Below are 24,515 nucleotides of genomic sequence, written 5' to 3'. Positions count from 1 at the left end.
ACTAGACTTCCTATGTGAACAGGTTCATATCTGAAAAAGTTTTTCATGGACTAGTTTATGTCTAGTATATCGTGTTTCATAGTAAACACAATATTTATTGAAAGACTGAATGAAGGTTTTAAAGCATTTTGAAAAATAGTGCTCTCTAGTTTAACCAACAAATGTAATCTTTGTTCAGGGGTCCAAGATGTGGTGCTCAGTTTGAATATATTGGAGACCAGAAGGATGTGCTAAGTTTCTTGGAGGGAGAAAGTATTGTTCCTAATGAGCATGTGAATGAAGAATGGGCTGGAGGAGAACCCCGAGGCAGAACTAGGATTTCCCCCCTTAACCTTGTGGAACTCGTTGAGGATCATGCCGCCTCTGGTACAAATATTTTCAGTGAGTATAGAGAATATCATTTTATTATATTCTGTCTTAATTGAAATAAACTAAATAATAGGATAGTACTTGAGCTTCATAATAATCCATATTGCCATATTTTTTAAGATAGAATGAGAAATTATTTAAAAATAATCATTTGTGTGGGATAGCTCTTACTGAAGTAATCAGAGAGCTGGTATTGATATTTTAGGTAAATAGCAATAGCTTCATATCAGAAATGGCATATGAATAATCATAGGCCTTTAAACAGAAATGGGCTAGAGCGTATAACTAATGCATCTTTCTTCACTGAATGGAAAAGAGAAAAAGCCCAGAGAGGACAGTGTCTGGTCAGAATTACGAAGAGACTGGTCTGCAGTCCCAGACTTTTCACTCTCCCCTAAGGTTTCTTTCTAATACTATATAAACTTTACATCTGAAGTTTTGACTTTTTTTTTAACATAGGCACAAAGGTACCACTGAAGACAAAAAAAGAAGATTCTGGAGCAAATTCTCAGGTAGGCTGCTTGGATAGATAACTACCGTGTTTTCCCGAAAATAAGACATCCTCCGAAAATAAGACCTAGCGCAACTTTGGGAGAAAAAATTAATGTAAGACACTATCTTATTTTCGGGGAAACAGGGTACTAGCCCTGCCGGGTAAAGGTAGCTCAGCTGGTTGTTTCTTGAACTTAGGGCTCCCATCCTAATTTGGCAGAGATGCCTCTTCACAGAGCAGAACCTTCCTCTACTGTATTTGGGGTAAAAGCATTCTTGCTAGTACATTCCACCATACTAGCCCACCATATTTGGGTAGTTATTCTGCCAGCTTTCGGGCTAACTACGCCTCATGAAATTAGTAGTGAATTAATGAAATCCTGTGCCATGGAATCCGATAGCTTCTGAATTAAGTAAAGACCTAGGAACTAACAGTCTATTCATTCTAATCCTCCATAATTTAGAAGAGTTTCACTGGAAATTATATGCCTTCCAGAATTCTTTCATAGTGTTATAAATACTATACATGAATACTGTGTGCTTTTACCTAATTTTTAAGATATAACTAATGTCATAGATCATAATTAGAAAAAAGTTTTTCTTAAGTATTATATATCCTTCAAAAGCAGGAAAGCCACAAATTTATCACAACTGTCATATTGAATTATATTTTAAAGATAAAAACTTAATGGAAATTTTTATTTCTGAAACTAGATAGCAACATAAAGTGTTGGGCGATTTAAAGAAAGCTTCAGGCTTTGAAATCTTATGACCCCTTAGCTTTTTCCCCACTATTTTTTTAAGCTCTGTAGAAATAAATCTAGATATATAAAAACCTAAGTGAAGTTTAGACCAAACAATCAGAATGATTGGTTGACCAGTTGTTATGATGCACACTGACCACCAAGAGGCAGGTGCTCAACATGGGGCTCAGCCCTGAACCAGCAGTCGGACATCCTCCAATGGGATCATGGATTGTGAGAGGGAACAGGCCAGGCTGAGGGACCCCTCCTCTTCGTATACAAATCCATGCACCGGGCCTCTAGTTTCAAATAAAATCTTAGATTTCCTATAAAACCTCTGTTTTGTAACAGGATGACAGGCTTTCTGGAGAATGGTGTGAAGCACTTCACAATTTTACAGCGGAGACCAGTGATGACTTACCCTTCAAGAGGGGAGAACGGATTCTGATCCTCCAGCGGCTGGACTCCGACTGGTACAAGGGCAGACTGCGAGACAAGGAGGGGATCTTCCCAGCAGTCTTTGTGCGGCCCTGCCCAGGTACAATAACTCCGGGAAGTGGCTCTTCTCTTTAAGGGGATCCCAAAACCTTAAAATGATACATATTTCTTTTCCCTCTGGCCAAATCAGTTTAAGTTGTTTGCCTTCATTTTAAACAGTTAATTCATAAAGTCAGCTCTTCTTCATACCAGGTGTACTGGTTAATAATGTGGATTTTTTTCAATAGATGGAGTTACACATATGTTGACATATATGTGATTTGATATGTATGTTCTTTTGTTATTGACAGCAAGCTTCAAAACTTTCATTTATCAAATTTGCTGAAGGTGTTAAAAATATTGTATTTCTTGACAAAAAAAGCATTTGTGGGAAATTTTAATTCATTACTTTATTTGAAGAAAAGTGCTGCTGAAAGTTATCATATACTTTGGGAAGCTTATGGTGAACATGCTCCATCTCAAGATACTTGTGAATGCTGGTTTAAACGCTTTAAAAGTGGTGATTTCAATGTGAAAGACAAAGAATGTCCAGGTCAACTGAAAAAGTTTGAAGACCACTTTTTATTTTATTTTATTTTTTTATTATTACAAGCATTATTGGGTGAAGATGCATGTCAAACTCAAAAACAATGTGCAGAAAGATTAAATGTTGCTCAGCAAATAATTTCTGATCATTTACAAGCAATGGGAAAGATTTTAAAGGAAGGAAAGTGGGTGCCACATCAACTGAACAAAAGACAAATGGAAAACCAAAAATCATCAGCACAATGTTGCTTCAATTGCACAAAAGTCTTTTTTGCATCAAATTGTGACTAGATGAAAAGTGGATTTATTTTGAGAATCCCAAATCCACAAGATCATGGGTTGATCCAGGTCAACAATCAACACCGACTGCAAGGCCAAATCGCTTCGGTAAGAAGACAATGCTTTGCATTTGGTGGGATCAGGAAGGTGTGGTGTATTATGAGCTTCTAAAACCAGGTGAAACCATTAATACTGATCACTACCAACAACAAATAATCAATTTGAACCATGCTTTGATTGTGAAACCACCAGAAAGTGGCAGAAGACACGGTAAAGTAATTTTGCTTCATGATGATACACCATCACACACTTAAAAACCAGTTAAGGACATGTTAAAAGATCTTGCCTGGGAAGTATTAACCCACCCGCTGTATTCACCAGACCTTGCTCCTTCAGATTACCACTCGTTCCGATTGATGGCACTCGCACTTTCTGAGCAGCACTTCAAAACGTACGAAGAAGTGGAAAATTGGGTCTCTAAATGGTTTGCCTCAAAACAAGAAAAATTCTATTGGAACGGTATCTACAAATTACCCGAAAGATGGGGAAAATGTGTAGCTAGCGATGGATGTAACTTTGAATAAAGCACTTTTGATGTTTCTCTTGAAATTACTGTGTTTTCTTTGATTACAAAATCCACATTATTAACCAGTACACCTGGTACTTCATACTTTGTTCGAGTTATAGGGGAAAAAAGGTAAAAATGCCATCACTTGATAATGGCCAATTTTCTATACTTTTTTTTAGAAACATAAAAATATATTTCTATAATATATTTCTATGATTTTTTTTCCTGCTAAGAGAACATCCTTCATCTTTTTGCAAGTTAATTCAAAATTAATTGAAAATATTTTGTCCTGGGGATAACAAGGAGGTTTCTTAAAATGTCGGATTTGTGTTTTAGTATGTTCTGTATTTTGGTGTTTCCACAGCTGACATGAAAAGTATGTCTCCTTTGGCAGTGAAGGGGAGGAAGGCCAAAGCCTTGTATGATTTCCATGGGGACAATGAAGATGAGCTTTCCTTCAAGGTCAGAACGTGCATTTTTAGTTCCTGTATTAAGCAACTATAAATTTTGAAATATCTTCCACTGAAGGGTGGAACATCTGGGTGGCATATTGACCATTTGCCAAGAATGAACATCTCATGCCCTAAATCTAAGGAACAAGATTAGGCAAATATTAGCAAGGCATTTAGAAACTCAAATAAATTGGCTTGATAGCCCCACAATCACTAAATGAATTCCTTATTCATAGGCATTGTAACATTAGATTTTAGTAATACTGGAGTTTTCATTGGTAGCCCTAGTAAAGGATGATTCTCTACATGGCCATTGTTGCCTGCTGTTGTCATAACTATCAAATCAATGGGGAAGTCAGGTACCTGCTGCAATTGGCCACTGCACCAGGGCCTCATAAGACACTGAGTGAGGCTTGTCCAGAAAGACACGGGCCAGGAAATGATCCCAAAAAGTTAAGCTACATTGCCAAGGGTTCTTTTTTTGTTGTTGTTATTATTATTATTTTTTTTAATATATTTTATTGATTTTTCACAGAGAGGAAGAGAGAGGGATAGTTAGAAACATCAATGAGAGAGAATCATTGACCAGCTGCCTCTTGCACACCCCCTACTGGGGATGTGCCCGCAACCAAGGTACATGCCCTTGCCCGGAATCGAACCCGGGACCTTTCAGTCTGCAGACTGACGCTCTATCCACTGAGCCAACCGGTCCTGGCTGTTGTTTTTTTAGAAAATTACAATTTAATCTTACTTCATCAAAGAAGTGCCTCTTTTTTTTTCTTTTCTTTTTTTAAGTAAAAACAAAATATTTTCATGCTCCTGTTTCCCTAGTCTATAGTTGGACCATAGTCAGAGGAAAGCCACCTTGTTAATACTCTGTGACTGTGCCAGAGGAAGAGGGGTAAAGTTAGTAGTCATTGCTCTCAGAAGAGTCTGTGTCAGCGGCAAATTTTCCATCACTGGAGATATTTAGAGAGCTAAAATGCCACAGAAAGAATGAAAGCACCAAGGAGTGATTGGACAAGATGTGTTTTAAAAGAATGCATACCCAAACAAGATTTTCACCTGTTTATAACAAAATGAGGAAAATTCTGTGATACTGGGTATGTGCAGGCTTTTGGGGAGTCAGGATAAAAGGAGTATGCTGTGATATGTCAGTTATAAGGATGTTAACTTTCCTATTTTGTAATGAGGTGTTCCTTCTGAGAACTTCTTTTATCTTTTTCATATTAAAATGTCATTTCTATGATAAAATATTGTTAGTAAATGATAGATATTTCTTATGCAAAATTATGATTTGGTAACCCTCTATCTATGTATCTATTTATTTATTCATTCCTAAAATTTCTTGGTTCTTAAAATCCAAATGTTTGGAAGCCAAGTTCTGTTGCCCCAGTTGCTAAAAATTCATTCCTTTTATCTGTACATAGAATGTTCCTTCAAGTAAACAATCTAGATTCACATTTTTTGGATGTTATTTTGGCATTCATTTACGTTAGGGCATATTAATAACAATTCACAGTATCTTTCAGCAGGTAGGTGGTCACTCTGGCCAGTGTTTCCAGGTGGTTAGAGCGTCAGCCCACATACCAAAGGACACGGGTTCTATTCCAGTCAAGGACGCATATCTGGGTTGCAGGGTCATCTCCAGCCCTGGTCAGGGCGCCTGTGGGAGGGACCCAATCCATGTGTCTTTCACATTAATGTTTCTCTCTCTCCTTTCCTTCCCTCCCTCCACTCTCTCTAAAAATTAATAGAAAAATATGATTGGATGAGGATTAGCAGAAAGAAAGAAAGAAAGAAAGAAAGAAAGAAAGAAAGAAAGAAAGAAAGAAAGAAAGAAAGAAAGAAAGAAAGAAAGAAAATAGGTGGTCATTGTTTTACAATCTAAGCAAGATCGTTCTAGAGGTTTGAGTTAAGGGATTCTGCACTGCCTTCAGTATTGACCATTAATATTTTAATAAATATCCACAAAATATTTGTAAATAAAACTTTTTAAAAAATGTGCTAGCCCTCATAAAATTGACATACTATATATGTATATATGGAACAGAGCTAAGAAAAATAGTTTTAATCAGCCATTATGTTATAATTTAGGAACCAGAAGGAACTTCTTATTTTTTTAAATAGATTTTTATTGATTTTTTGAAGAGAGAGAGAGAGACGGTTAAAAATATCAATGAGAGAGAAACATCTATCAGCTGCCTCCTGCACACCCCCTACCGGGGATGTGCCCACAACCAAGGTACATGCCCCTGACCAGAATCTAACCCAGGACCCTTCAGTCCGCAGGCCGACGCTCTATCCACTGAGCCAAACCGGTTTTGGCATGGAAGGAACTTTTTATAATAGAGTCTTTGAGTAGTCAGAAGTTTTACAGATTTTAGCAGAGTAAAGTAAATTAATGACATTTGATAGTCGGAATTTTTCTTTCCATTTTCCTTAAAGAAAGGCCTTAAACCATTTTCCAGAGGGCTATGTACTAGGGCTACAAATAAATCCATTTAGCTTGATAATCTTTCAAGTAGCCAGGGTCATTTTGGACCATTATAGAATCTTAAATCAAGATTCTAAGAAATGGTTAGAAACAATAAAGAACAAAATAGTTTCAGGAGATAATTTCAAAAATTATGTCATCTGTTAAGGAGTTATAATTTACACATGAATAAGATACGCAGTCCCTTTGACTATGCTGATGAGAACAAATCAGTCTTCTGGGTCAGTGAAGCTCTTTAAGACAGGAAAGAATGTAAATTTGCTATTGAGGCCAGGGAGGGTGGAATGAACCAAATGGCAGAGAATACCATTATGTGGAAGAGTAAAATGTACAGTACAAAATGCTCAGGATATGGAAAAGAAGATAATTACAGTAAAAGCCTTTCTAAGTGAAGAGTCTACTGTAAAATGTGGTGGCCATATTGCCTGATAGTTAGCAATAAGGGCCCTGAAATAACACTAGATTTGAGTCATGTCCCTACCACTAACTAACTGGACATGGGACACTGAGCAAATTACTTAATCTCTCTGAGTTTAAATTCCCTTTTCTTTAAATTAAGGAAATCTATACAAATATCTCTCTAGGACTGCTCTATTGTGTATATGAATTAATCCTTATAAAGTACATAAAATGGGAAAAGACATACAGAGTAAGCACATGGCTCACTCATTTCCAAGTCTTTGCTTACATGTCACCTTCAATGGGACCTTCCCTGGCTGCTCTAATGAGATAGCAACCAACCCCACACTTTCTTTCTCTGCCAGCTTATTTGTCTCCTCACTCTAAAATAACAGTATCTGAAACATAGTGGATGCTGAATAAATAATTGTTAGATGGGGAGTGAGGGGTGTGTGTGTGTGCATATACATATATATGTATATATAATATTGTTAGTAAACACACCCAAATACATATATATGATAGCTGGTATTGTTATTTATTAAAGAAAAATTTAAATTAGGTATGAATTTAGGGGGCACAAAATACAGCAGAGAAATAAAAGGGCAACAATGGCAAAAGAGTGGCATCATTGGGTATAGATTACCTTTGTGGTATATCATTTAATCCTGTCAGCAAGTCAGAGAATACATCCCTCTCCAGATACTGCCTAGCATGCTTGTACTCAACATAAACTAATAATTATTTCCAATTCCTGTCTTCTTACAGGCTGGAGATACAATTACAGAGCTGGAATCTGTAGATGATGACTGGATGAGTGGAGAACTAATGGGAAAATCTGGAATATTTCCCAAAAACTATGTTCAGGTTTTACAAGTCGGCTAAAGGTGAAGCTTGACTGTGTCCCTTGGCACAAGAACTATCACTTCGACTATCAGATATGGTTTTTTTGCACTATTTTTTAAACTGAAAGAAATATCTATGCTGTAATGGTACACTAGAATTTTCTGAAAGCAAAAAATGTCTGGATTTCATCACAGTAGAAACGAACACATGAAAATCAATGAGCAAGTATTCTACCAAGGAAAACATCAGCAGGATGAGCAAGACAGTTAAACACTTCCCCCAGGGAAAGTGCCTGGTAACCTGGTAGCACAAGGGGACCTACACGCAAAAGCTGTGCTTCAACATCTATTTTCATCAGCAAAAGTCAATTAAACACGCTTCTTTTTTTCTTTTTTTTTACTTTAAAAAGAGGACATTCAATATTCTACATGCTGTAACCATCAAGTCATGGTTGGTAATCTAAATTTCATTTGTGATATTCAAATTAATTCTAACAGCTTGAGCACATTGTCCTATAATATTATCAGGGCAAATCCTTGCTTCAGGAGGGAGTAGTTTAACTAGTTGGAGCCTGTGTAAGGCTCCTGGTGAATCAGCTCATGCTCATCAAATGCTTCTGGTGTTAATAAGTATTTCCCCTTTGTCCAAGAATTTGAAGGGGGTTAAAATGTAAAGCATCTTAGTTAAATGAACCAAAACCATCCTGAGATGCCTTGCTAATATGACTAACCCTTCCACATACTTGCTGTACTTACTTCTTTTATCCTTTTATACTTTATACAGGGTTGTTATAAAGCACATTTTCTGAATCTGCAATCATTCTTTCGACAATTACTGGTACTCAAAGAAAAATTCATTTTCTTTGTGTTACCCCAGTAATATGTAAAAGCTGTGTCTTGTTATAGTGATACATTATGAATCACATTATCTCAAATACAGAGTAACTGTTAAGATGAAAAACAATGCCAAGCCCCACAACTCATTTCTTCCCAATATAATCAAATGAAAAATAATTTAAGAAAACTGAAGGCTGATACTTTTTTGTGGTTTTCCCCCTAGCTCATCCCTTCACAATTAGAATAAATAAATAAAAAAATTTAAAAAACACACTTTCCTGCTATATTCACTGTTATGCATGTCAGGCTTAAGATAAAAGCATTTCTTTATGTGACTGAATAAATTACATTTTATGGGCTAAAGCCAAATAGGTTAAAGACAATCGTCCAAACAGATCAGTGGAATAGAATTTCATTGGAAATGTGAAACACTTTCCCAACAATGTTCATGACTCTCTTCGATTTTTAAGAATTTCATATACTGGGCCACTTTTTAGCTTTTATTATTTCCCATTGTCCAAAAAGTTAGGCAGCTAATGGTCAAACATGAGATGGTATTCTAAGGGATGAGTTATTTACTTTGTCTTTGATTAAAAGTCATCTGCCAGTTATGTGGTTACAATTGATATGGGGGCTATTTCTTCTACATGTTTTGGGTAAAGAAGACAATATAAAGAAAACTTTTTTATTATGTCAAATTTTACTCAAGTAATTTCAAGAGAAATGGGACTTAAAGCATTATCCCAATTAATTCCTGTTTGCAGCCAGCTGTATAAGAAGTAGGCTATGTATCTGGAAAAGGACATGAGGTATACATATTTGCCTGTGTAATTTTAACATTTTACATTAAAAATCATGAAAACTTAGCTTTATTGGAGAAAAATATCCTCTTAAATTTTGGCAGTCAGCAGAATGATAAGTGCAATAGTTGTAAATCTACTTGACATTATAATAAACTGAACTTTTCAAAGTCCTTTTCTCAGACTAGATTATTTTTTGAGAATGGAAATGGTATCTTCTCTTTATGACTCCAGCCTTTTGCTCAATATAATATCAGTAAAGATTGGTTGTTTAGATCACATGTGTCAAACACAAGGCCCTCGGGCCAAATCCGTCCCGCCAGGCCTTGCAATGTGGCCCGCACCGCGCTGTCATCACTGCACTCCGCTGCGTTTCCATCACAATGACAGTTTATGACTGTTCAGTAAACCATTCGGCCCGCGATTTAGGCTGGATTTTAGATTTTGGCCCCTTCTCTGATTGAGTTCGACACCCCTAGTTTAGATGGATGGGGAACTTATATAGCAATACCATCTTGAATACCCTGAGATCTAATCTTTCCTCAATTTGTTGACAAAAATCTTTATTGAAACAAAAATTTGCAATTTTTATGTCATTTCACTTTGTCAAGCTACAATTTTTGCTTGTCATTTATTATTCACTCAAGTGACAAGACAAAATGTAGCTTGGAACAAGTTTTCATAGATACTTGCTTATTCTGCATATTGATCCAGCATAATTTCATAGGGGGAAAATGGGAATGTATTATTTTTCCTTTTGGGAATTTTAAGTGAAAAATTTGATATTGTTCATCCAAGCCTTCTATAAGTACAATCTCCAAATCCTTTTTTAAAAAAAATTTTTATTAAAACTATAGAACTCATTTAACGTATTATTCTTACCCTTTGATTACCTGTTGAAGCACAAAGACAGATTTCATTAAAAGATGCCCTTGCTTAACATAGCTGGAAGGGTAATATAATTTTTCATTATGTTCATGTAAATCACAGGCTTTGAATGCAATCTGAAACATTCCAAGTATCAGTGCAGTCATCATCATTAGAACTAGTATTTTTTTTTTAATTTTCTTTTTATATAGGGTTTTTATACATCAATATTCTTAATAATTACTTCATTTTTATTCAGTATCTTAGGCTTAGGTAAATATACCTAAAAAAAATACTGATGGCTATATGGGCATAGTATAATGAGATATTTGGTATAGTCATTAATGATATATTCCTTTTAATTAATGTCAGATGCATTTGGGCCATGCATATGACTTATAATTCACTGCCATTTTGAATGCCATTGAATGAACTCTTAATGGTGCATTTTTCCAGAATAGGAAATCATTTTCTAACCTATGCCTTTTTATTTCACAGTAATAATACAGGGGGGAAAAATACAAAGCCTATCTCAGAACAACAGCACCATCTAGGGGCCTCTCACCTAATGGCAAGTTCATCCAGTTACACACCACAAAGAGAGAGACTGCAGACTAGAGCTAGACCTGCAGAGGTTAAATGATTTGCCTAAGGCCATTCAGGTAATGACAGAACCTAAAGTAAAACTAAGCTCCACTGTTTACCAATTCAGTACTTTATCCATTTGTTGTGCTGAAGTGATACATTTCTCTTTAGTAGTTAAACAAATATAACTGATCTGTTTTATTGGCTGTACAACTTTTAACTTCTTAGATATAATAGGATTAGAACAAGTTACAATGAATAAATTAATGTCTTGAACTTCATTCAAGAATATTCCTGCTCAGGATGTGAGGGCGATCTGGCTGCGACATGTCACCCCATTGATCGCCAGGGTTGATTCGGCTGATCTGGCTGGCTAGGCGGGTGTCCCCCTCCTCCCTCACCGATCCATGCGCGTCCCTCCCGAAGCTGCGCGCTCGAAGAGGACGACTTTCCCCCAAGAGGAGAGGATCAGTCTCCGGTCAAGGGTATACGAGTAGCTGCGCTCCCCTGCTAGGACCTCCAAACAAGCTCTCAAGAATATTCCTGCTCAGCTTCTCAGTACTATGTAGACAGTTTATATTTACACAAGAGGTTTGGTACACTGAATCGTGCACCAATGGGGTCCCTCAGGCTGGCCTGAGCCTTCTCACAATCTGGGACCCCTAGGGGGGTGTTGGACTGCCGGTTTTGGCCCTGTGGGGATCAGGCAGAAACAGGCAGTCCGACATCCCCCAAGGGATGTAGTAGTATGTGAAGCAGCAGGCAGCTGTGGGGGAGCCCAAGCCCAGGCAGGGTGCCACACTGCTGCTCATCCTGGCCCCCGCTGTGCCTGACACCACATAGCTCAGTAGCACTACTGTGGAGAAGCAGGAAACAAAGGGAAAGCCACATTATTCCAATACCAGGAACCTCATTCTGATGTAAGGCTCTGCCAACCATTTTTACATGGATGAGGATTTTTCTAATCTGAATCTCCAAACGGAGATTTTTATTTTTAAAAAATATTTAGAGAGAGAAGAAATGTCAGAAATGAAAATCATTGATCAGCTGCCTCCTGTATATCCCCCACTGGGAATTGAGTCAGCAACCCAGGCATGTCTCCTGACTGGCAACCAATCATGACCTCCGGGTTCAAAAATCAACCCTCAACTACCGAGAAATACTGGCTGGGCAAGAAATCATGAGTGCCCACCTCAGCAGCATGTATATTACTTTTTAAAAGTCATTTTAAATACATGCCAAAATGTTTCTTCAAAATAATTGGGGAGGGGGTGTCAGGAAATGGGCCATTTGGACATTTTATCCAACTTAGCTTAAAAAGTCAGCCTGCCAGTTTCGCGGATGTTGGCAAGACACAAGACTAAAAAATGGCTTTATTACTCATTGCAAAAGCAGTAATCAGAGCTTCAAGCTCATTTGTTTCCCTTCCTCTCAAGTCCCACAGAAGTGATGCAAAGGGCCCATCACAGTGGGTTGCATTACAGAAGAGGTACACTATTAAGTGGAAACAAGTCTGCTCTTTTTCCAGAGGGAGACATTACCTCATCCCTCAAGGTTTCTCATGTGTATGCAAATACAACCCTGAGAAATAGCCCAGATAAAGAGCAATCAGAGAACTGTAGTCTTGGCATACCCAACAAGAGCATGCAAGGACACAGGATCTATAGCTGACTGCTACTCACAATTTACTCCTTTGCAGGACACATTCTTGGCCAAACTAGAATCCTATATAATAAAAGCCTAACATGCAGTCATTCAACCTGGAGTTTGACAATTTGATATGCACTGACCACCAGGGGGAAGCGCCAAACATGGCAGTCTGCAACGGGCTATGACCTCTTGCCAGCTACCTGGGGGCAGGGGTGATGGGGACAGGGGTGCAATGAGAGTACAGGGTGACTGCCAAGCTTGCTCACACTCTACTACTCTCTCCCAGGACACCAGGGCTTACACCCCAAGGGCCGGGAACCCATGAGGAGCCTGCCACGCACCATATCTTTTAGGTGAGCCAGGCTGCAGCCCCCCGGACAAGAGCCCACAAGGCTCGTGGGTTTGCACAGGAGCCAGTCTGCAAGGTTGGCCAGGAGAGCGCACTGCCCAGCCAGCTTCCTGGAGGCCCACCTGTAGATCTGGCTATGCTCAATGCCATTTCCGGGGTAGGGACTTGGGCACTATGACTCGGGGAGTTGGGAGGGGGAGAAGCCCCACCACCACCACACACACACCAGATGCTATGCTTCCATCACCGGCCAGGCCTAGGGACCACACCCATGAACAAATTTTATGCATCCGGCCTCTTAATTTTTACATATGCTCCCCCATCAGCCACTGATTAATCTAATGCGATTATAATTTCATAAAGCTATTCTATTAAGATTCAAAGTAACAGATATAGCCAATTTATAGCATTGACATCATTCTCGTCAGATTTCCAGACTGTAAGTCCAAGGAGATGGAGGAGCAGTAGGTCTTTAAGTTGCCCCTATATATTCTAAGCCCAGACTATTCATTACTAGCAAGTTTAAACAGATCTAATTCTTGTCAACAGAGGCAATAGATGGACTGCGACCCATTTTCTCCCACATAAAGGCACAAGTCACTTAACAGTTGAGTACTGGGGTAAGCCTAGGTCTGAGAATGAATTAGCAAAGGAGTAGCCAATAATGTGAGAAAAATTTAAGAGGTGAGATTTTGAAGGACAGTTATAAACTGGAGGTTATCAACTACCAAATAACACTTAATAGAGGTCAAGCCAAGTAAAATGAAAGACCAAGAATGAACAACTGGACTTAGCAACAAAGGCAGTGGTAATCTTGACAGCAAGAGAGGTGTGCAAGAGAACCCAATTGCAGCAGATTCAAGAAAAAAATAGATACAAAAAGCATGGTTAACTCTTGACTTTGCTGTAAGGGGATTGGTAGGAGGAATACGGACAAAGGTGAGAATTCCTGGAGCAATGAGCTTAATTAAGCAGGAGGAAGGAAAAATACGGGCGTTCAAATGGGATAGTGGTCCAAAAAATTCAGTAAGACAGAAAACGTGAACACATCTATAAATGGCAAGGTGAAAATTATGGGAATCATCTGAGTGCAAATAAGAGGTGAGGAAGGCTACAGTACAGACCGAGTGGTGTATTAACTATTGAATAGTGGACTACATGAAATGGTCACTTATTAATACATCTCTAACCAAGTTCAGCTCGTGCACAGTGGGGCATTTTAAAACTACAGGAGAGATAGCATTTGGGTTTAAAAACTAAAAGCCAATTGGCTCCATTAGTCAGCCTGTCACAGAGGTTCTCAAAGTGGTCCTGGGCATCAGCATTATACAAAAGCTTCAGGAGTCCAAGGACAGGGCCCTGCAATGGTTTAACAAGCTTTCCAGATGGTTTTAAAACCATCAAAACTTAATCCATATTAAGAAACGGTTTTCTTTTATTAGCCATCTCTAACACCTCCAGATAGCTACAGCTTAAAATAATCACTATCCTTTCTCAGCTACTTTGAGAAATAGATAAAATCCACAGAACAGCACAGAAAAGTTCACTATCAATTCAGAACATTAGTAACCAAGCTGTAAGATTATCTTTTTAAATAATCAGAAATAAAATATCACAAATAGGTTTTTTTATTTGTCACCATTGAATGTCTGAATTTTAAACAGATTCTTGGACTGGAGGCTCATATCCATCAGCTCGTTCAACTTTAGCACCTGTCTCATCCCCAGCAGCTTTTCCAGAACTGCTGCCTTCACCATGAAGCTCCATTAGTTTTCCCACTAAAAGGAAGAAAAAAATTGTTATAGCATACCATATCTTGAAACTGGTCCTTCAATATTTTCTAGACATTACAGGAAAAAAGCCATTATCTTGCCATCCAAAAAAACAAACACCAAAAATGCTATTTGGCCACATAACGTTTTCCAGGGATCCAGTGTTTTACTTACATTCAAACTTGGGCTTCTTCAGCATTTTGACTTTTCTAACAAAGACATCATGGAGCGGATAGATAGATTGGCAAGCCTTTTCTATGTCTTTTCCAATGCTGTCTGGAATCCTGTAAACCAGTAACAATAGATTAGAATCAACCCACTTGGAGCCTATCGCCCCTTAATTAATCCACATTTGAGCCTTATGCCTTTTTCATTATACCCTCTTAGCCAACTGCATGGGAACATCAGAAAAATGTTTAAGTTTTATCACTGAACATCATTTGGGACCGAAACATTTTGTCATCACTTATTCCCATACTTTCCTGGTTATGGAGGGTTTTGTCTATTCAGTGTATTTTCTAAGGCAAGCATTTCTGTGCTTTAAGGCTTACTAATTGCCATGAAGTAGCTTCATCCAAAAAAGGATAAAGAAACTAAATCACATTTACTGAGCACTTAGCATGCTTTCATTTCAAGGGATATAGCTAGATCGTTTTACAGACAGAAACACAGGTTTGATTCCACCTTATCCTATACCAGTATTGCTTTCCTTCATCTAAGATTAATCAGAGATTCAGGTATGTTTTATGTGATGAAAAAGAAACTTACAATTTATTGACCACTTCTTTCAAGTCATTTGTCTGCACCTCTCGGGTCATGATTTCCATCATTTTCTTCCGGATTTGTCGAACCTGCTGATGCTGAGCATAGGAAGTCTTCCGAATCTGATTGTTGCGTTTTTTAGTAAAACCAACACAGAAGAGACGAAGCAAATAACCATCGGTAGTCTTGACATCGACATGGGCTTCAATCATGGTCTAGTGAAAAAAAGATACGGTCAGATATACAGGTTTAATGTGATCAACTTCCATCCCTCGAAATCTTAAATAAAAAGCTGGAAGGTCAAGTATTCATCACACAGTATGAAGTATAAACCCCCCCTCCTCTTTCCTCTCTATCTGCACCATTACGGGCAACAGCACCCACCCCCACACTTTTTACAAACACATGACAGCCTTTAACATTCTTCCCCTCAACTCAATCAGCTGTACAACTCTGCAAAACAAGAGGAAAATAAGTTCTATGAGACTCTATAATATGGATATCTACACTTACTCCATCTTTTAGTAAAAAGTGTTCTGAATAAGTAAACTATTATTAACTCTAAATGAACATACTTTTAAATGTCCTGTTCCAAACTAAAACCATGCTGAGGATTAAATATTTAATTTCACTGCTGAAGTACAATTTAAAAATCCATTAGTAATATTACTGCCTAAATTTAAAAACCAAACCAAAAACTGAATCACCTCCTCCCCATTTTATAAATATGATACCTTTGTTTTAAAAAATATAATACAATGATAGCAAAAGGACCTTAAAATATTCCCAGAAATGCAGCCATATAACCTTAAAAACTGTCAAAAATAAATCATAATGGTATAATCAGTATGTATCATCTGAGACCAAACATTTTATCATCATTCATTCCCACATACAAAATATCCCCAAACTGGTTAGTCAGAGGCATCTGAATCAATTGCAATCATTCCCTATAATGATCATACTAACATTTATTAATTGCTTTGTGTGTCAAGCTCTATACTAAATGTGAAATTCATCCTAACTCCACGAGAAGACACTCTTACCCACATTTGAGAGATAAAGAAAGTAAGGCTTAGTGAGCTTTAAATTATTTGCCAAAGAACACAACTAGGAAATGGAGCCAAGATTTCAACTCCACACTAGAGGCTATGATACTCCTATTATACTATATTGCCAGAAGTAATCAAGACTAGCCCAAACCACCCTTTCACTCTAAAATCCACTACGTTTTGAGGTCCAAAGATATTCTGCAGACAGACAAAATTAAAAACCTGGAAATAATTTGTGCAGCAAAAAACTCCCACACTAATCCAATGTTATATCTTGAACTCAATTTAAATAAATTGGATGGTTTGCTCACTGCTGTTGCTCAAATTCGGGTGTCAAAGTCCAAAGCAAGCAAGAAAATATCAAGGTTTTAAAGTGAAATTTAAGCCTCAATTGTATGATATGCTCCTTGCTGTAAAGACAGCATGGCTCTGAGGAACTTTTGTTCTCACCTGCCACTTCTTGACCATAGAGCACATTTTGTCCCGGGTAAGATCCATGCCATGGAAATTAGTCAGGCAGTTTTTGCCCTGAACATCCTCAGTGATTAGCTTGAATTTCCTAAATGCAACTTCATCATTCTGCAGATCAGCCAGGCTCACTTCAAAAACACGACCCTTCAGACCATCAGATGCAATTTCTATAAAACAAGAATCAATTGTCTTAACTTTACCAACCACATAAGCAGTGAAGCCAATAAAGATAAGGCTCATGCATAAAATTAAGCTCAGAAACTTAATGGTAAATTATATACACACCTTAACTTTTGCTAACCAAATCCACATGGACACCCATGACTTATTGACAGGGCCCAGTGAAAGCTCAAAACTACCCATGCACACTTTCTCCAAAATTCTAAAATTTGCTTCTACAAGTATTGTCCCAAAAACAAGCACAACAGGGGCGAAAGCTGCAAAACAAGGGTTGTTGTTTCTTTATAAAGCCTCCCACCACAGGACCCATAGACCAATTTAAACAAAATCCAAACCAAGAATGAGATACTCACTGGTTCCTTGAGTTCTCGTAACCAGTGTTTTCCCAATATTTCTTATATTGAACATGGCTGGTGCTTTCACATCATACCAATCTTTCTTAGAAAATGGATCAACCCTGTATTTGGGGGAGAAAAAAACACCTCAAGTTTTATCGCAGATCACATAAGTCTTGACTTTTTTTTTTTTACTTTCCTTGTTCTAATGACTTTAAAAGGCTAACTAGCCCGTAAACACTGCAGTGCACGATTCTATCCCTCCCAGTGAGGCGAAGGGCACATGTCAATCGAGCTCTTCTTCCCAGTGTTGGTCTCTGAGCCACCAATGTACACACTTCCCACCCCTATAGATCCTGCCAACCACACGGGCAGCACTGCCCCCAAAACTCATGCAAGTCTCCTGAACTTCACTGATACAGGAAAACACCTATTGGCAATCCAGACTCTTTTCAAGAGCCCACCTGGGAGGGAGCCCAGGTTCCAATAAGAGAAGCGGTGGGGGTCCTGACCAAGAATGCCTTCCTCAACTCCGGCTCTAGGAATGGGACCCATTACCTGTGGAACTTACGCGGCCCGTGAGCCCACATACGGAACACGCCAGCCCCGAGGCATGGCGGCCACCCGGCTCAAAGGAGCGCGCACAGGCCCAGACGGCCGGGGGAAAGACAGCCGGCCCGCCGCGACGCAGCACCCAAACCTGCCAGGCCGCGGTGGGGAGTTTACCAACCCCGCACGGCCGGCTCAATCCGACCGGCATCTTCGCCATCCAGCCCACGCCGCGACTCAGATCCCTCCCGCCGACTCTAACAGAACCCCATAAAGTGGAGAGCCACGACAATCGCCACTCACACTTTCTTCTTGGCTCCCTTCTTGCCGCCTTTCGTAAGGCGCTTATTCTTGCCCACCGCCATGGTGCTGCTCAGAGAGCCAAAAGGGCGGAAGTACAACTCGCGCGAGAACTTAGGCGTAGAAGACGGGGCGGGGCACGCCGTCGACGTGACCTTTGACCTCGGCGTTTCTCGGGCCCCGGAAACATCGCGACAACGGCGGAAAGGCGCTCCCGCGACTGCAGCCGCAACAGCGCCCTCAGGTGTGGTGCAAACTGCTCGCTCGGAGGCTGCGCTCCAGCGGCGGGGCCGCGGCAGGCCGGGGTGCGGGCTTTGGGTTACGGCGGTTTTCGTAGCTCTGATGCCCGGGATTAAGTTTCCGTGGAAGTTGGCGTCCACTCAACATCGTTCAAAACTGAACTCTCCACTTCACCTTTAAACCTGTTTTTTCTCCAGAGCACTGGGATTTGGATGGGCAGATCCAGGCTCAAAAGCTGGTTTACAATACTTACTTAGCCTTGTGGCCTGGTATTGTAAATGGAGACAAGAGCCCTGACTGGGTGTTTCCGTTGGTTGGAGCATCGTCCCGTATACCAAAAGATTGCGGGTTCGGTTCCAGGTCAGTTAAAAAAAAAAAGAGAGAGAGAGAGAGAGAGAAAGGAATGATAAAATGAACATGGTAATATAATCTACCTCACGAGATGGTTAGTAGGGTTAAATGAGTATAACTTCAGAGGTACATATTGGTAGTGTCCTATTTGTTGATATGGGTGCTGGTGAGTGAGGAGTGGTAGCTTTGTGAGCATCCATCAAGCCGTACACCTATTTGTATACTTTTCCATACGTTTCTCATACATTGATACATAGTTTTTGGGGGGGTGGGGTTAGGGGGGGTGTTATTTTTTTAAGTGAATTTTGCTAAGTGGTTCCCTGAGGGACTATGGTTCCAGTGTGAAATCAAATTGTTCAATTTTCGCAACTAGTAAAAAAAATTGTTTTAATTGTAGGGGTTTAACAAATTCTATCCTGGCTGGAGGTGGCTGATTAGCTTCAAGTGTGCAGCCTCTGGAAAGCTGGCCCATGCAGGCCTGGATATGTTGAGTTTCCTTCTCTTACTTTTCTTCCTGCAAAACAAAACAAAACAAAAAAACCCTCTGACCAAACCACAAACATCCCCACTCAAAACACCCCACAAGCCTTTAAATCCTATAATCCCTTCCAGTACTTTTAGCCTCCATCCCTTACCTCCTACTACCCCACCTTTTAAATCTTCGGGAATCTCCAGCCCTATCCTAAAATCTTTCAATAATTCTGTTCATCTCATTTATTTACAAAATAGTGTCATCCTTATTTCACAACAATATGATTTATTTAAAAGGATTGACCTTTCGTGATGTTCACACACAAAAAAAGAATACAATATGAATGTTCTTAACCCTATTGAACTGTTCACTTAAATGCTTAAGATGGTAAATTTTATGTTAGGTGTGGTTTTTTTTGTTTTTTTTTTGTTTTTCTCACTACAATTAAAACGAAAAATATTAAAGTCCTTAGCCACGTTTACAAGCACGCCTTTATCCAGCCCTACTCACTATCCCTTTTCATCCTCACCACATCTTAGCCTTTACCAGGTACCCCAACACCAGGCATCTAGAACGATTTAAAAATTCCCTGAACAGCCGAGACCGGTTTGGCTCAATGGATAGAGCGTCAGCTTGGGGACTGAAAGGTCCCGGGTTCGATTCCGGTCAAGGGCATGTACCTTGGTTGCGGGCATATCCCCAGTAGGGAGTGTGCAAGAGGCAGCCAATCGATGACTCTCTCTCATCGATGTTTCTAACTCTGTATCTCTCTCCCTTCCTCTCTGTGCAAAATCAATAAAATATATATTTAAAAAAAAAAAAAAAAAATTCCCTGAACAAAATGGTTTTCTCTTGCCTTCATTCCTTTTCCTCATCAGCAGGCAATTACCTGTGCATTTTCAAGGCAGCTCAGCTTCAGTTTGTTCAGTGAGAGATGGATTCCCCCAGACAGCTCCCAGGAAACCTAGCACCGCTTACCTTCTTAGTAACTGCTGATTCCACTCGTCCCTCTCTCCCCGTGAGCACATAGTGGTCTTCTTCATGTTTGTGCTCCATCTCTTAGCTCATAATAGGCCCTCAGAATGTTTGTTGGATGAACACATAAGAGGTAGATGGTCCGAAACTGGTTTGGCTCAGTGGATAGAGTGTTGGCCTGTGGACTGAGAGGTCCCGAGTTCAGTTCCAGTCAAGGGCATGTACTCCCCCCTTAGGAAGTACGCAGGAGGCAGCTAATCGATGTTCCTAACTCTCCATTCCTCTCTGTAAAAAATCAATAAAATATATTTTTTTAAAAAAGAGATAGATGACATACGTGCTGATCCCAATTTTTGAACTTTATGAATCCATCCAGATTTTCAAAATAATTATGGGAACTAATAAGACTGCAATTTTTTAATTTCACCGCATTATAAAACAAAGAACAACTGCCATTTGTTTCTATCAGCATCATCTCATTCTAAAATTATTTAGACACCCGCCCCCCAAATAAAAGTAAAAAACAGATCCTCTGAAAGGTGGGCCCTTTTATTTTTTTCTGTGAACACCACAAAAAGTCAATCTTTTTAAATAAATCAGCTTTAACCCCCTGGCAATGGGCAAGGAGACACCTGATTGGTGGTGTTGGTCTTATATCAGTCAGGGGCAAAGCAGACGTACAGTCCTTAGTTCATTCTAGCTTGATGCCTGTGTCGGTGAGCAGAGCTGGTTCATGCCTGAGGCAATAAAAATAAATAAATAAATAAATCAATAAATAAATAAATAAATCAGCTTTATGAAAAATTCTGTAGACATTATTTTTGTCTAATTACAGACTGGTGAAAACTAGTGACCAGTAGAATTCAGTGAGTCCTTCTAAATATAATATTGAATCTAATAAACTCTGTAGTAATTTTATACTTTTAGTTACCTTGACTAAGTTCATTTTATAAGTGGCAGTTCACTAGTTTTAAAGTTTCCCAATGGAAAATGTTATAGACGCCAAGGCTACATAACCCAGCATAAAGACCAAACTGGCCTTCTTCCTGGTCACATTCCTCTTTCTGCCCCAAAGCGAAAAAGCCACTGGGGAGACATTAATGAAATCAGCTGCACTTGCTTTATTCTAGCAACACCAGCACCTAAGCCTTAGCTCCTAAGGCATTTGTCAGATGTATATATTTGAATCCTCAACTTTGCTTTATAATAAAAGCTTTAAAAATTCTTATTTCCTTGCACTGTTACATTAAATGGAGCAATCATCAGTTCAAATTATATTGAAAAAAAGACAGCATGGGCATGTAAAATCAGTTTCTTGGTTCCCAACCATCTAAGAATTTCAAAATTAAGATAGAATATAATGTAATAGAAAAATGTCAGTATCTATCAGACCTAGTAAAGTGTCAACATTTCTTTGTTTAAAAAATATTTTTTATTTCAGAGAGGAAGGGAGAAGGGGAGAGATAGAATCATGGGTAAGCTGTCTCTTGCATGCACCTCACTGGGGACTGAGCCCAAAACCTGGGCTCTTGGTTCATAGGTCAGTGCTCAACCACCGAGCCACACTGGCCGGGCACTGTTTCATTAATTTTCTTTTCATCTGCGACTAATCTATTAAATCCATCCAATGTTGTTGGAATTTTCATTACTTTTTTTTTTTATTTCTAAAAGTTCCGTTAGTTCTTTTTTCATTTTTATCGCTGTAATTTATTATTCTTTGCAGGTATCTTCAATATAGATTTAAACCCAGTTAGCATAATTGTTTTACGGTCACAGTATGATAGTTCCAGTATCTGAAGTCTGCCAGACGGTTTCTAGTGTCTATCTTTGTACCGGTTCTCCCTCATGAAAGTCTAGCTTCCTTGAGTTCCTAATTATATTTGTGTACTGGCCATTGCTTTTGAGGCCTAGGATGAAGTTACCCTCTTCCAGAAAGAATATTGCATATCCTGCTAAACAGAGTCCTGCAGGCATTTCACTTTGGGTGTGTTTTTTTGTTTTGTGGGGAGGGGGTTTGTCTTTTTTTTTTTTAGTTTTTGGCTTTAGGCTTCCTGGGCAATCCAGGAGGTTTAAAAGGCTGTAATTTGCACCCTAACTTGTTTGGCTCAGTGGATAGAGCATTGGCCTGCCAACCGAAAGGTCCCAGGTTCAATTCTAGTCAAGGGCATGTACCTTGGTTGCCAGCACATCCCCAGTGGGAGGCGTGCAGGAAGCAGCTGGTCGATGTTTCTTTCTCGTCGTAGATGTTTCTAACTCTCTATCCCTATCCCTTCCTCTCTGTAAAAAATCAATAAAATATATATATTTTTTAAAAAGCTGTAATTCGGGATTGGTGAACACATGGAGATGTGGGGAGAGTGGTGCCTTCAGAGGGCTTAGGAGCTCCATACCCCTTCTCTATACCTGCCGTATGCATCTCTTTCATCTGGCTGTTCCTGGATTATATTTTTTTATAATAATAAGCCAGAAATGTGGTAAGTAAAATGTTTCTCTGAGTTGTCTGAAGGCCAGGTGATAACCGGGACTTGAGATTGGCGTCTGAAGCGAAGCAGCAGGCTGGTAGAACTGAGCCCTTCACCTGTGGGATGACACTGTCTATAGGCAGAGTGTGTCAGAATTGCTTGTTGGTTTGGGAGACCTCCCACACACGTTGAAGGGTTCCAGAATTAATTATTTTCTCCCATAAATACTTCCTGATCTCATTTCCTATCCTTCTCAGCTGAAACCCATGGTTTTCTCACCAAAACTCTGTACTTACTCACAGCTTTATCCTTTAATACAACTCTGCCCTGAAAACTCTAAGCCTAGTTTAAAATATGCAACCTACCTCCCATGGCCCTATTGCCCCGTGTTTTTTTGACTCTTTGTATCTATGACCTTGTGCAGTCCTCTCCCACACTGATTCTGGGCTGCTCTTAGGACTTGCTTTGGTCAAGGGACATTAGCAACTATGACTCAAGCAATGGCTTAAAAAAAGGCTGCCAAATACGAGTTTGCTCTCTTTTTGCTCTTTAGAACATTTGAGCTCACTAATTTAAGAAACCCAAGGTAGCCTGCTGGAGAATGTATTTGAAAATTAGAAAATGCAGTTTTTCACCCTAGCCCATTTGGCCCAGTGGATGGAGTATTGGCCTGCAGACTGAAGAGGTTTGATTCTGGCCAAGGCCATATGCTCAGGTTGTGGGCACAATCCCCAGTAGGTGGCATGCAGGAGGCAGTCAGTCAATGATTCTCATCATTGATGTCCCTATCTCCCTTTCACTTCCTCTCTGAAATCAATAAAAATACATTACTTTAAAAAAAAATGCATTTTTTGAAAGGACTTCAAAAAGTTTAAAGGCAGCAAGATGTAGTAGAAAGAACATGGATTTTATAGTCAGACTTGGTTTCAAATCACTGCTCTGTACCTGCTGTGTGACTTTATATTGTCTTTTTTTTTCTTTCCTTACCAGAAAGTGTGAATACTGTTGAATGATAAAAATTCAACCAAGTAAATTAGGAGTTTTTAAAGGTGCAAAAGGGGCAGGGAAAAGGGAAATTATTAGGAAAGAGTGCTTTGTTTCAAGAAAGGTTATCCTCCTAAGAGAAACTGAAGAGATCTGCTGGGCAGATTATCTCAGTAGGGCTGACCAGGTAATTCCATGTTGACTGGTTAAAAGTTAGATTCTTGCCCTCCAGGTGTGGGTCAATGGTTGAGCATCGACCTATGAACCAGGAGGTCATGTGTGTGTTTTTAAAAATATATATTTTATTTATTTTTTACAAAGAGGAAGGGAGAGGGATAGAGAGCTAGAAACATTGATGAGAGAGAAACATCAACCAGTTGCCTCCTGCACACCCCCTTTCGGGGATGTGCCCGAAACCAAGGTACATGCCCTTGACCAGAATCAAACCTGGGAACCTTCAGTCCACAGGCCGATGCTCTATCCACTGAGCCAAAACGGTTTCGGCAGGAGGTCATGGTTTGATTCCCAGGCAGGGCACATGCCTGAGTTGTGGGCTTGATCCTCAGTGTGGTGTGTGTAAGGAGGCAGCCGGTCAACGATTCTCTGTCATTGATTGATGTTTCTAGCTCTCTCTACCTCTCCCTTTCTCCCTGAAATCAATATATTAAAAAAAAAAAAAAAAAAAAAAGTTAGATTCCTGGGAAACTGAAACTGTAATTATGTTAAGTATTAAATATGGATTTGCTGATGTAGGTTACTCCATTTTGGGCCTGTTGTCTCCTTTTTAAACAATACCTACTACCTCCTGTGGTTATTTGAAGGTTTAAATGACACAATATACTTAGACACCTGGAA

At 39.3% G+C, this 24,515-nt stretch overlaps 2 protein-coding genes, 2 non-coding genes and 1 pseudogene across 5 annotated transcripts in view; 2 read left to right on the top strand and 3 right to left on the bottom strand.

Annotated features, from left to right (window-relative positions):
• The window catches only part of SH3D19 (SH3 domain containing 19), a 140,594-nt gene extending 131,117 nt beyond the window's left edge, over positions 1–9,477 (top strand). Inside the window, 5 exon segments of the mRNA XM_045576724.1 lie at positions 179–381; positions 829–881; positions 1,956–2,142; positions 3,839–3,936; positions 7,591–9,477. Of these exon segments, the coding sequence (XP_045432680.1) occupies positions 179–381; positions 829–881; positions 1,956–2,142; positions 3,839–3,936; positions 7,591–7,707 (658 nt within the window). The 3' untranslated portion in view covers positions 7,708–9,477.
• A 4,888-nt stretch (positions 9,478–14,365) lies between these two features.
• RPS3A (ribosomal protein S3A) lies at positions 14,366–18,334 on the bottom strand. 2 transcript variants are annotated; one of them, XM_036423224.2, is made up of 6 exons: positions 18,180–18,331; positions 17,346–17,449; positions 16,792–16,979; positions 15,296–15,504; positions 14,702–14,811; positions 14,366–14,533 (listed from the first exon to the last, which is right to left on the bottom strand). In XM_036423224.2, the coding sequence occupies exons 1-6, from the start codon at positions 18,239–18,241 to the stop codon at positions 14,412–14,414; spliced, it is 795 nt and encodes a 264-aa protein (XP_036279117.1). In that variant the 5' UTR covers positions 18,242–18,331; the 3' UTR covers positions 14,366–14,411. The 2 variants fall into 2 exon arrangements, with proteins under 2 accessions (XP_036279117.1, XP_045432681.1); XM_045576725.1 differs by lacking the exons at positions 14,366–14,533; positions 14,702–14,811; positions 16,792–16,979 and having other exon boundaries at positions 15,309–15,504; positions 18,180–18,334.
• LOC118711930 lies at positions 14,928–14,998 on the bottom strand. Its single transcript, XR_004985881.1, has one exon. It is a non-coding gene; the product is annotated as a small nucleolar RNA SNORD73 (small nucleolar RNA).
• LOC118711931 lies at positions 16,104–16,176 on the bottom strand. The gene has a single exon (XR_004985882.1). It is a non-coding gene; the product is annotated as a small nucleolar RNA SNORD73 (small nucleolar RNA).
• A 2,485-nt stretch (positions 18,335–20,819) lies between the features above and the next one.
• Positions 20,820–20,964, top strand: LOC118711969 (annotated as a pseudogene).
• Positions 20,965–24,515: the final 3,551 nt, after the last annotated feature.

This window comes from Pipistrellus kuhlii, unplaced genomic scaffold, assembly GCF_014108245.1.
Source record: "Pipistrellus kuhlii isolate mPipKuh1 unplaced genomic scaffold, mPipKuh1.p scaffold_m20_p_8, whole genome shotgun sequence".
Classification (NCBI taxonomy): Eukaryota; Metazoa; Chordata; class Mammalia; order Chiroptera; family Vespertilionidae; genus Pipistrellus; species Pipistrellus kuhlii.
The sequence above is the reverse complement of the archived record's forward strand: the minus strand, read 5'-3'. Positions and strand labels throughout refer to the sequence as shown.

Excerpts from the sequence above, each read along its gene's own strand:
- RPS3A (XM_036423224.2), bottom strand. The coding sequence starts at position 18,241 with ATGGCGGTGGGCAAGAATAAGCGCCTTACGAAAGGCGGCAAGAAGGGA. Across the intron at positions 17,450-18,179 it reads AAGGGAGCCAAGAAGAAAGT|GGTTGATCCATTTTCTAAGA; the intron begins GTGAGTGGCGAT and ends CCCCAAATACAG. Across the intron at positions 16,980-17,345 it reads TACGAGAACTCAAGGAACCA|AAATTGCATCTGATGGTCTG; the intron begins GTGAGTATCTCA and ends CTTGTTTTATAG.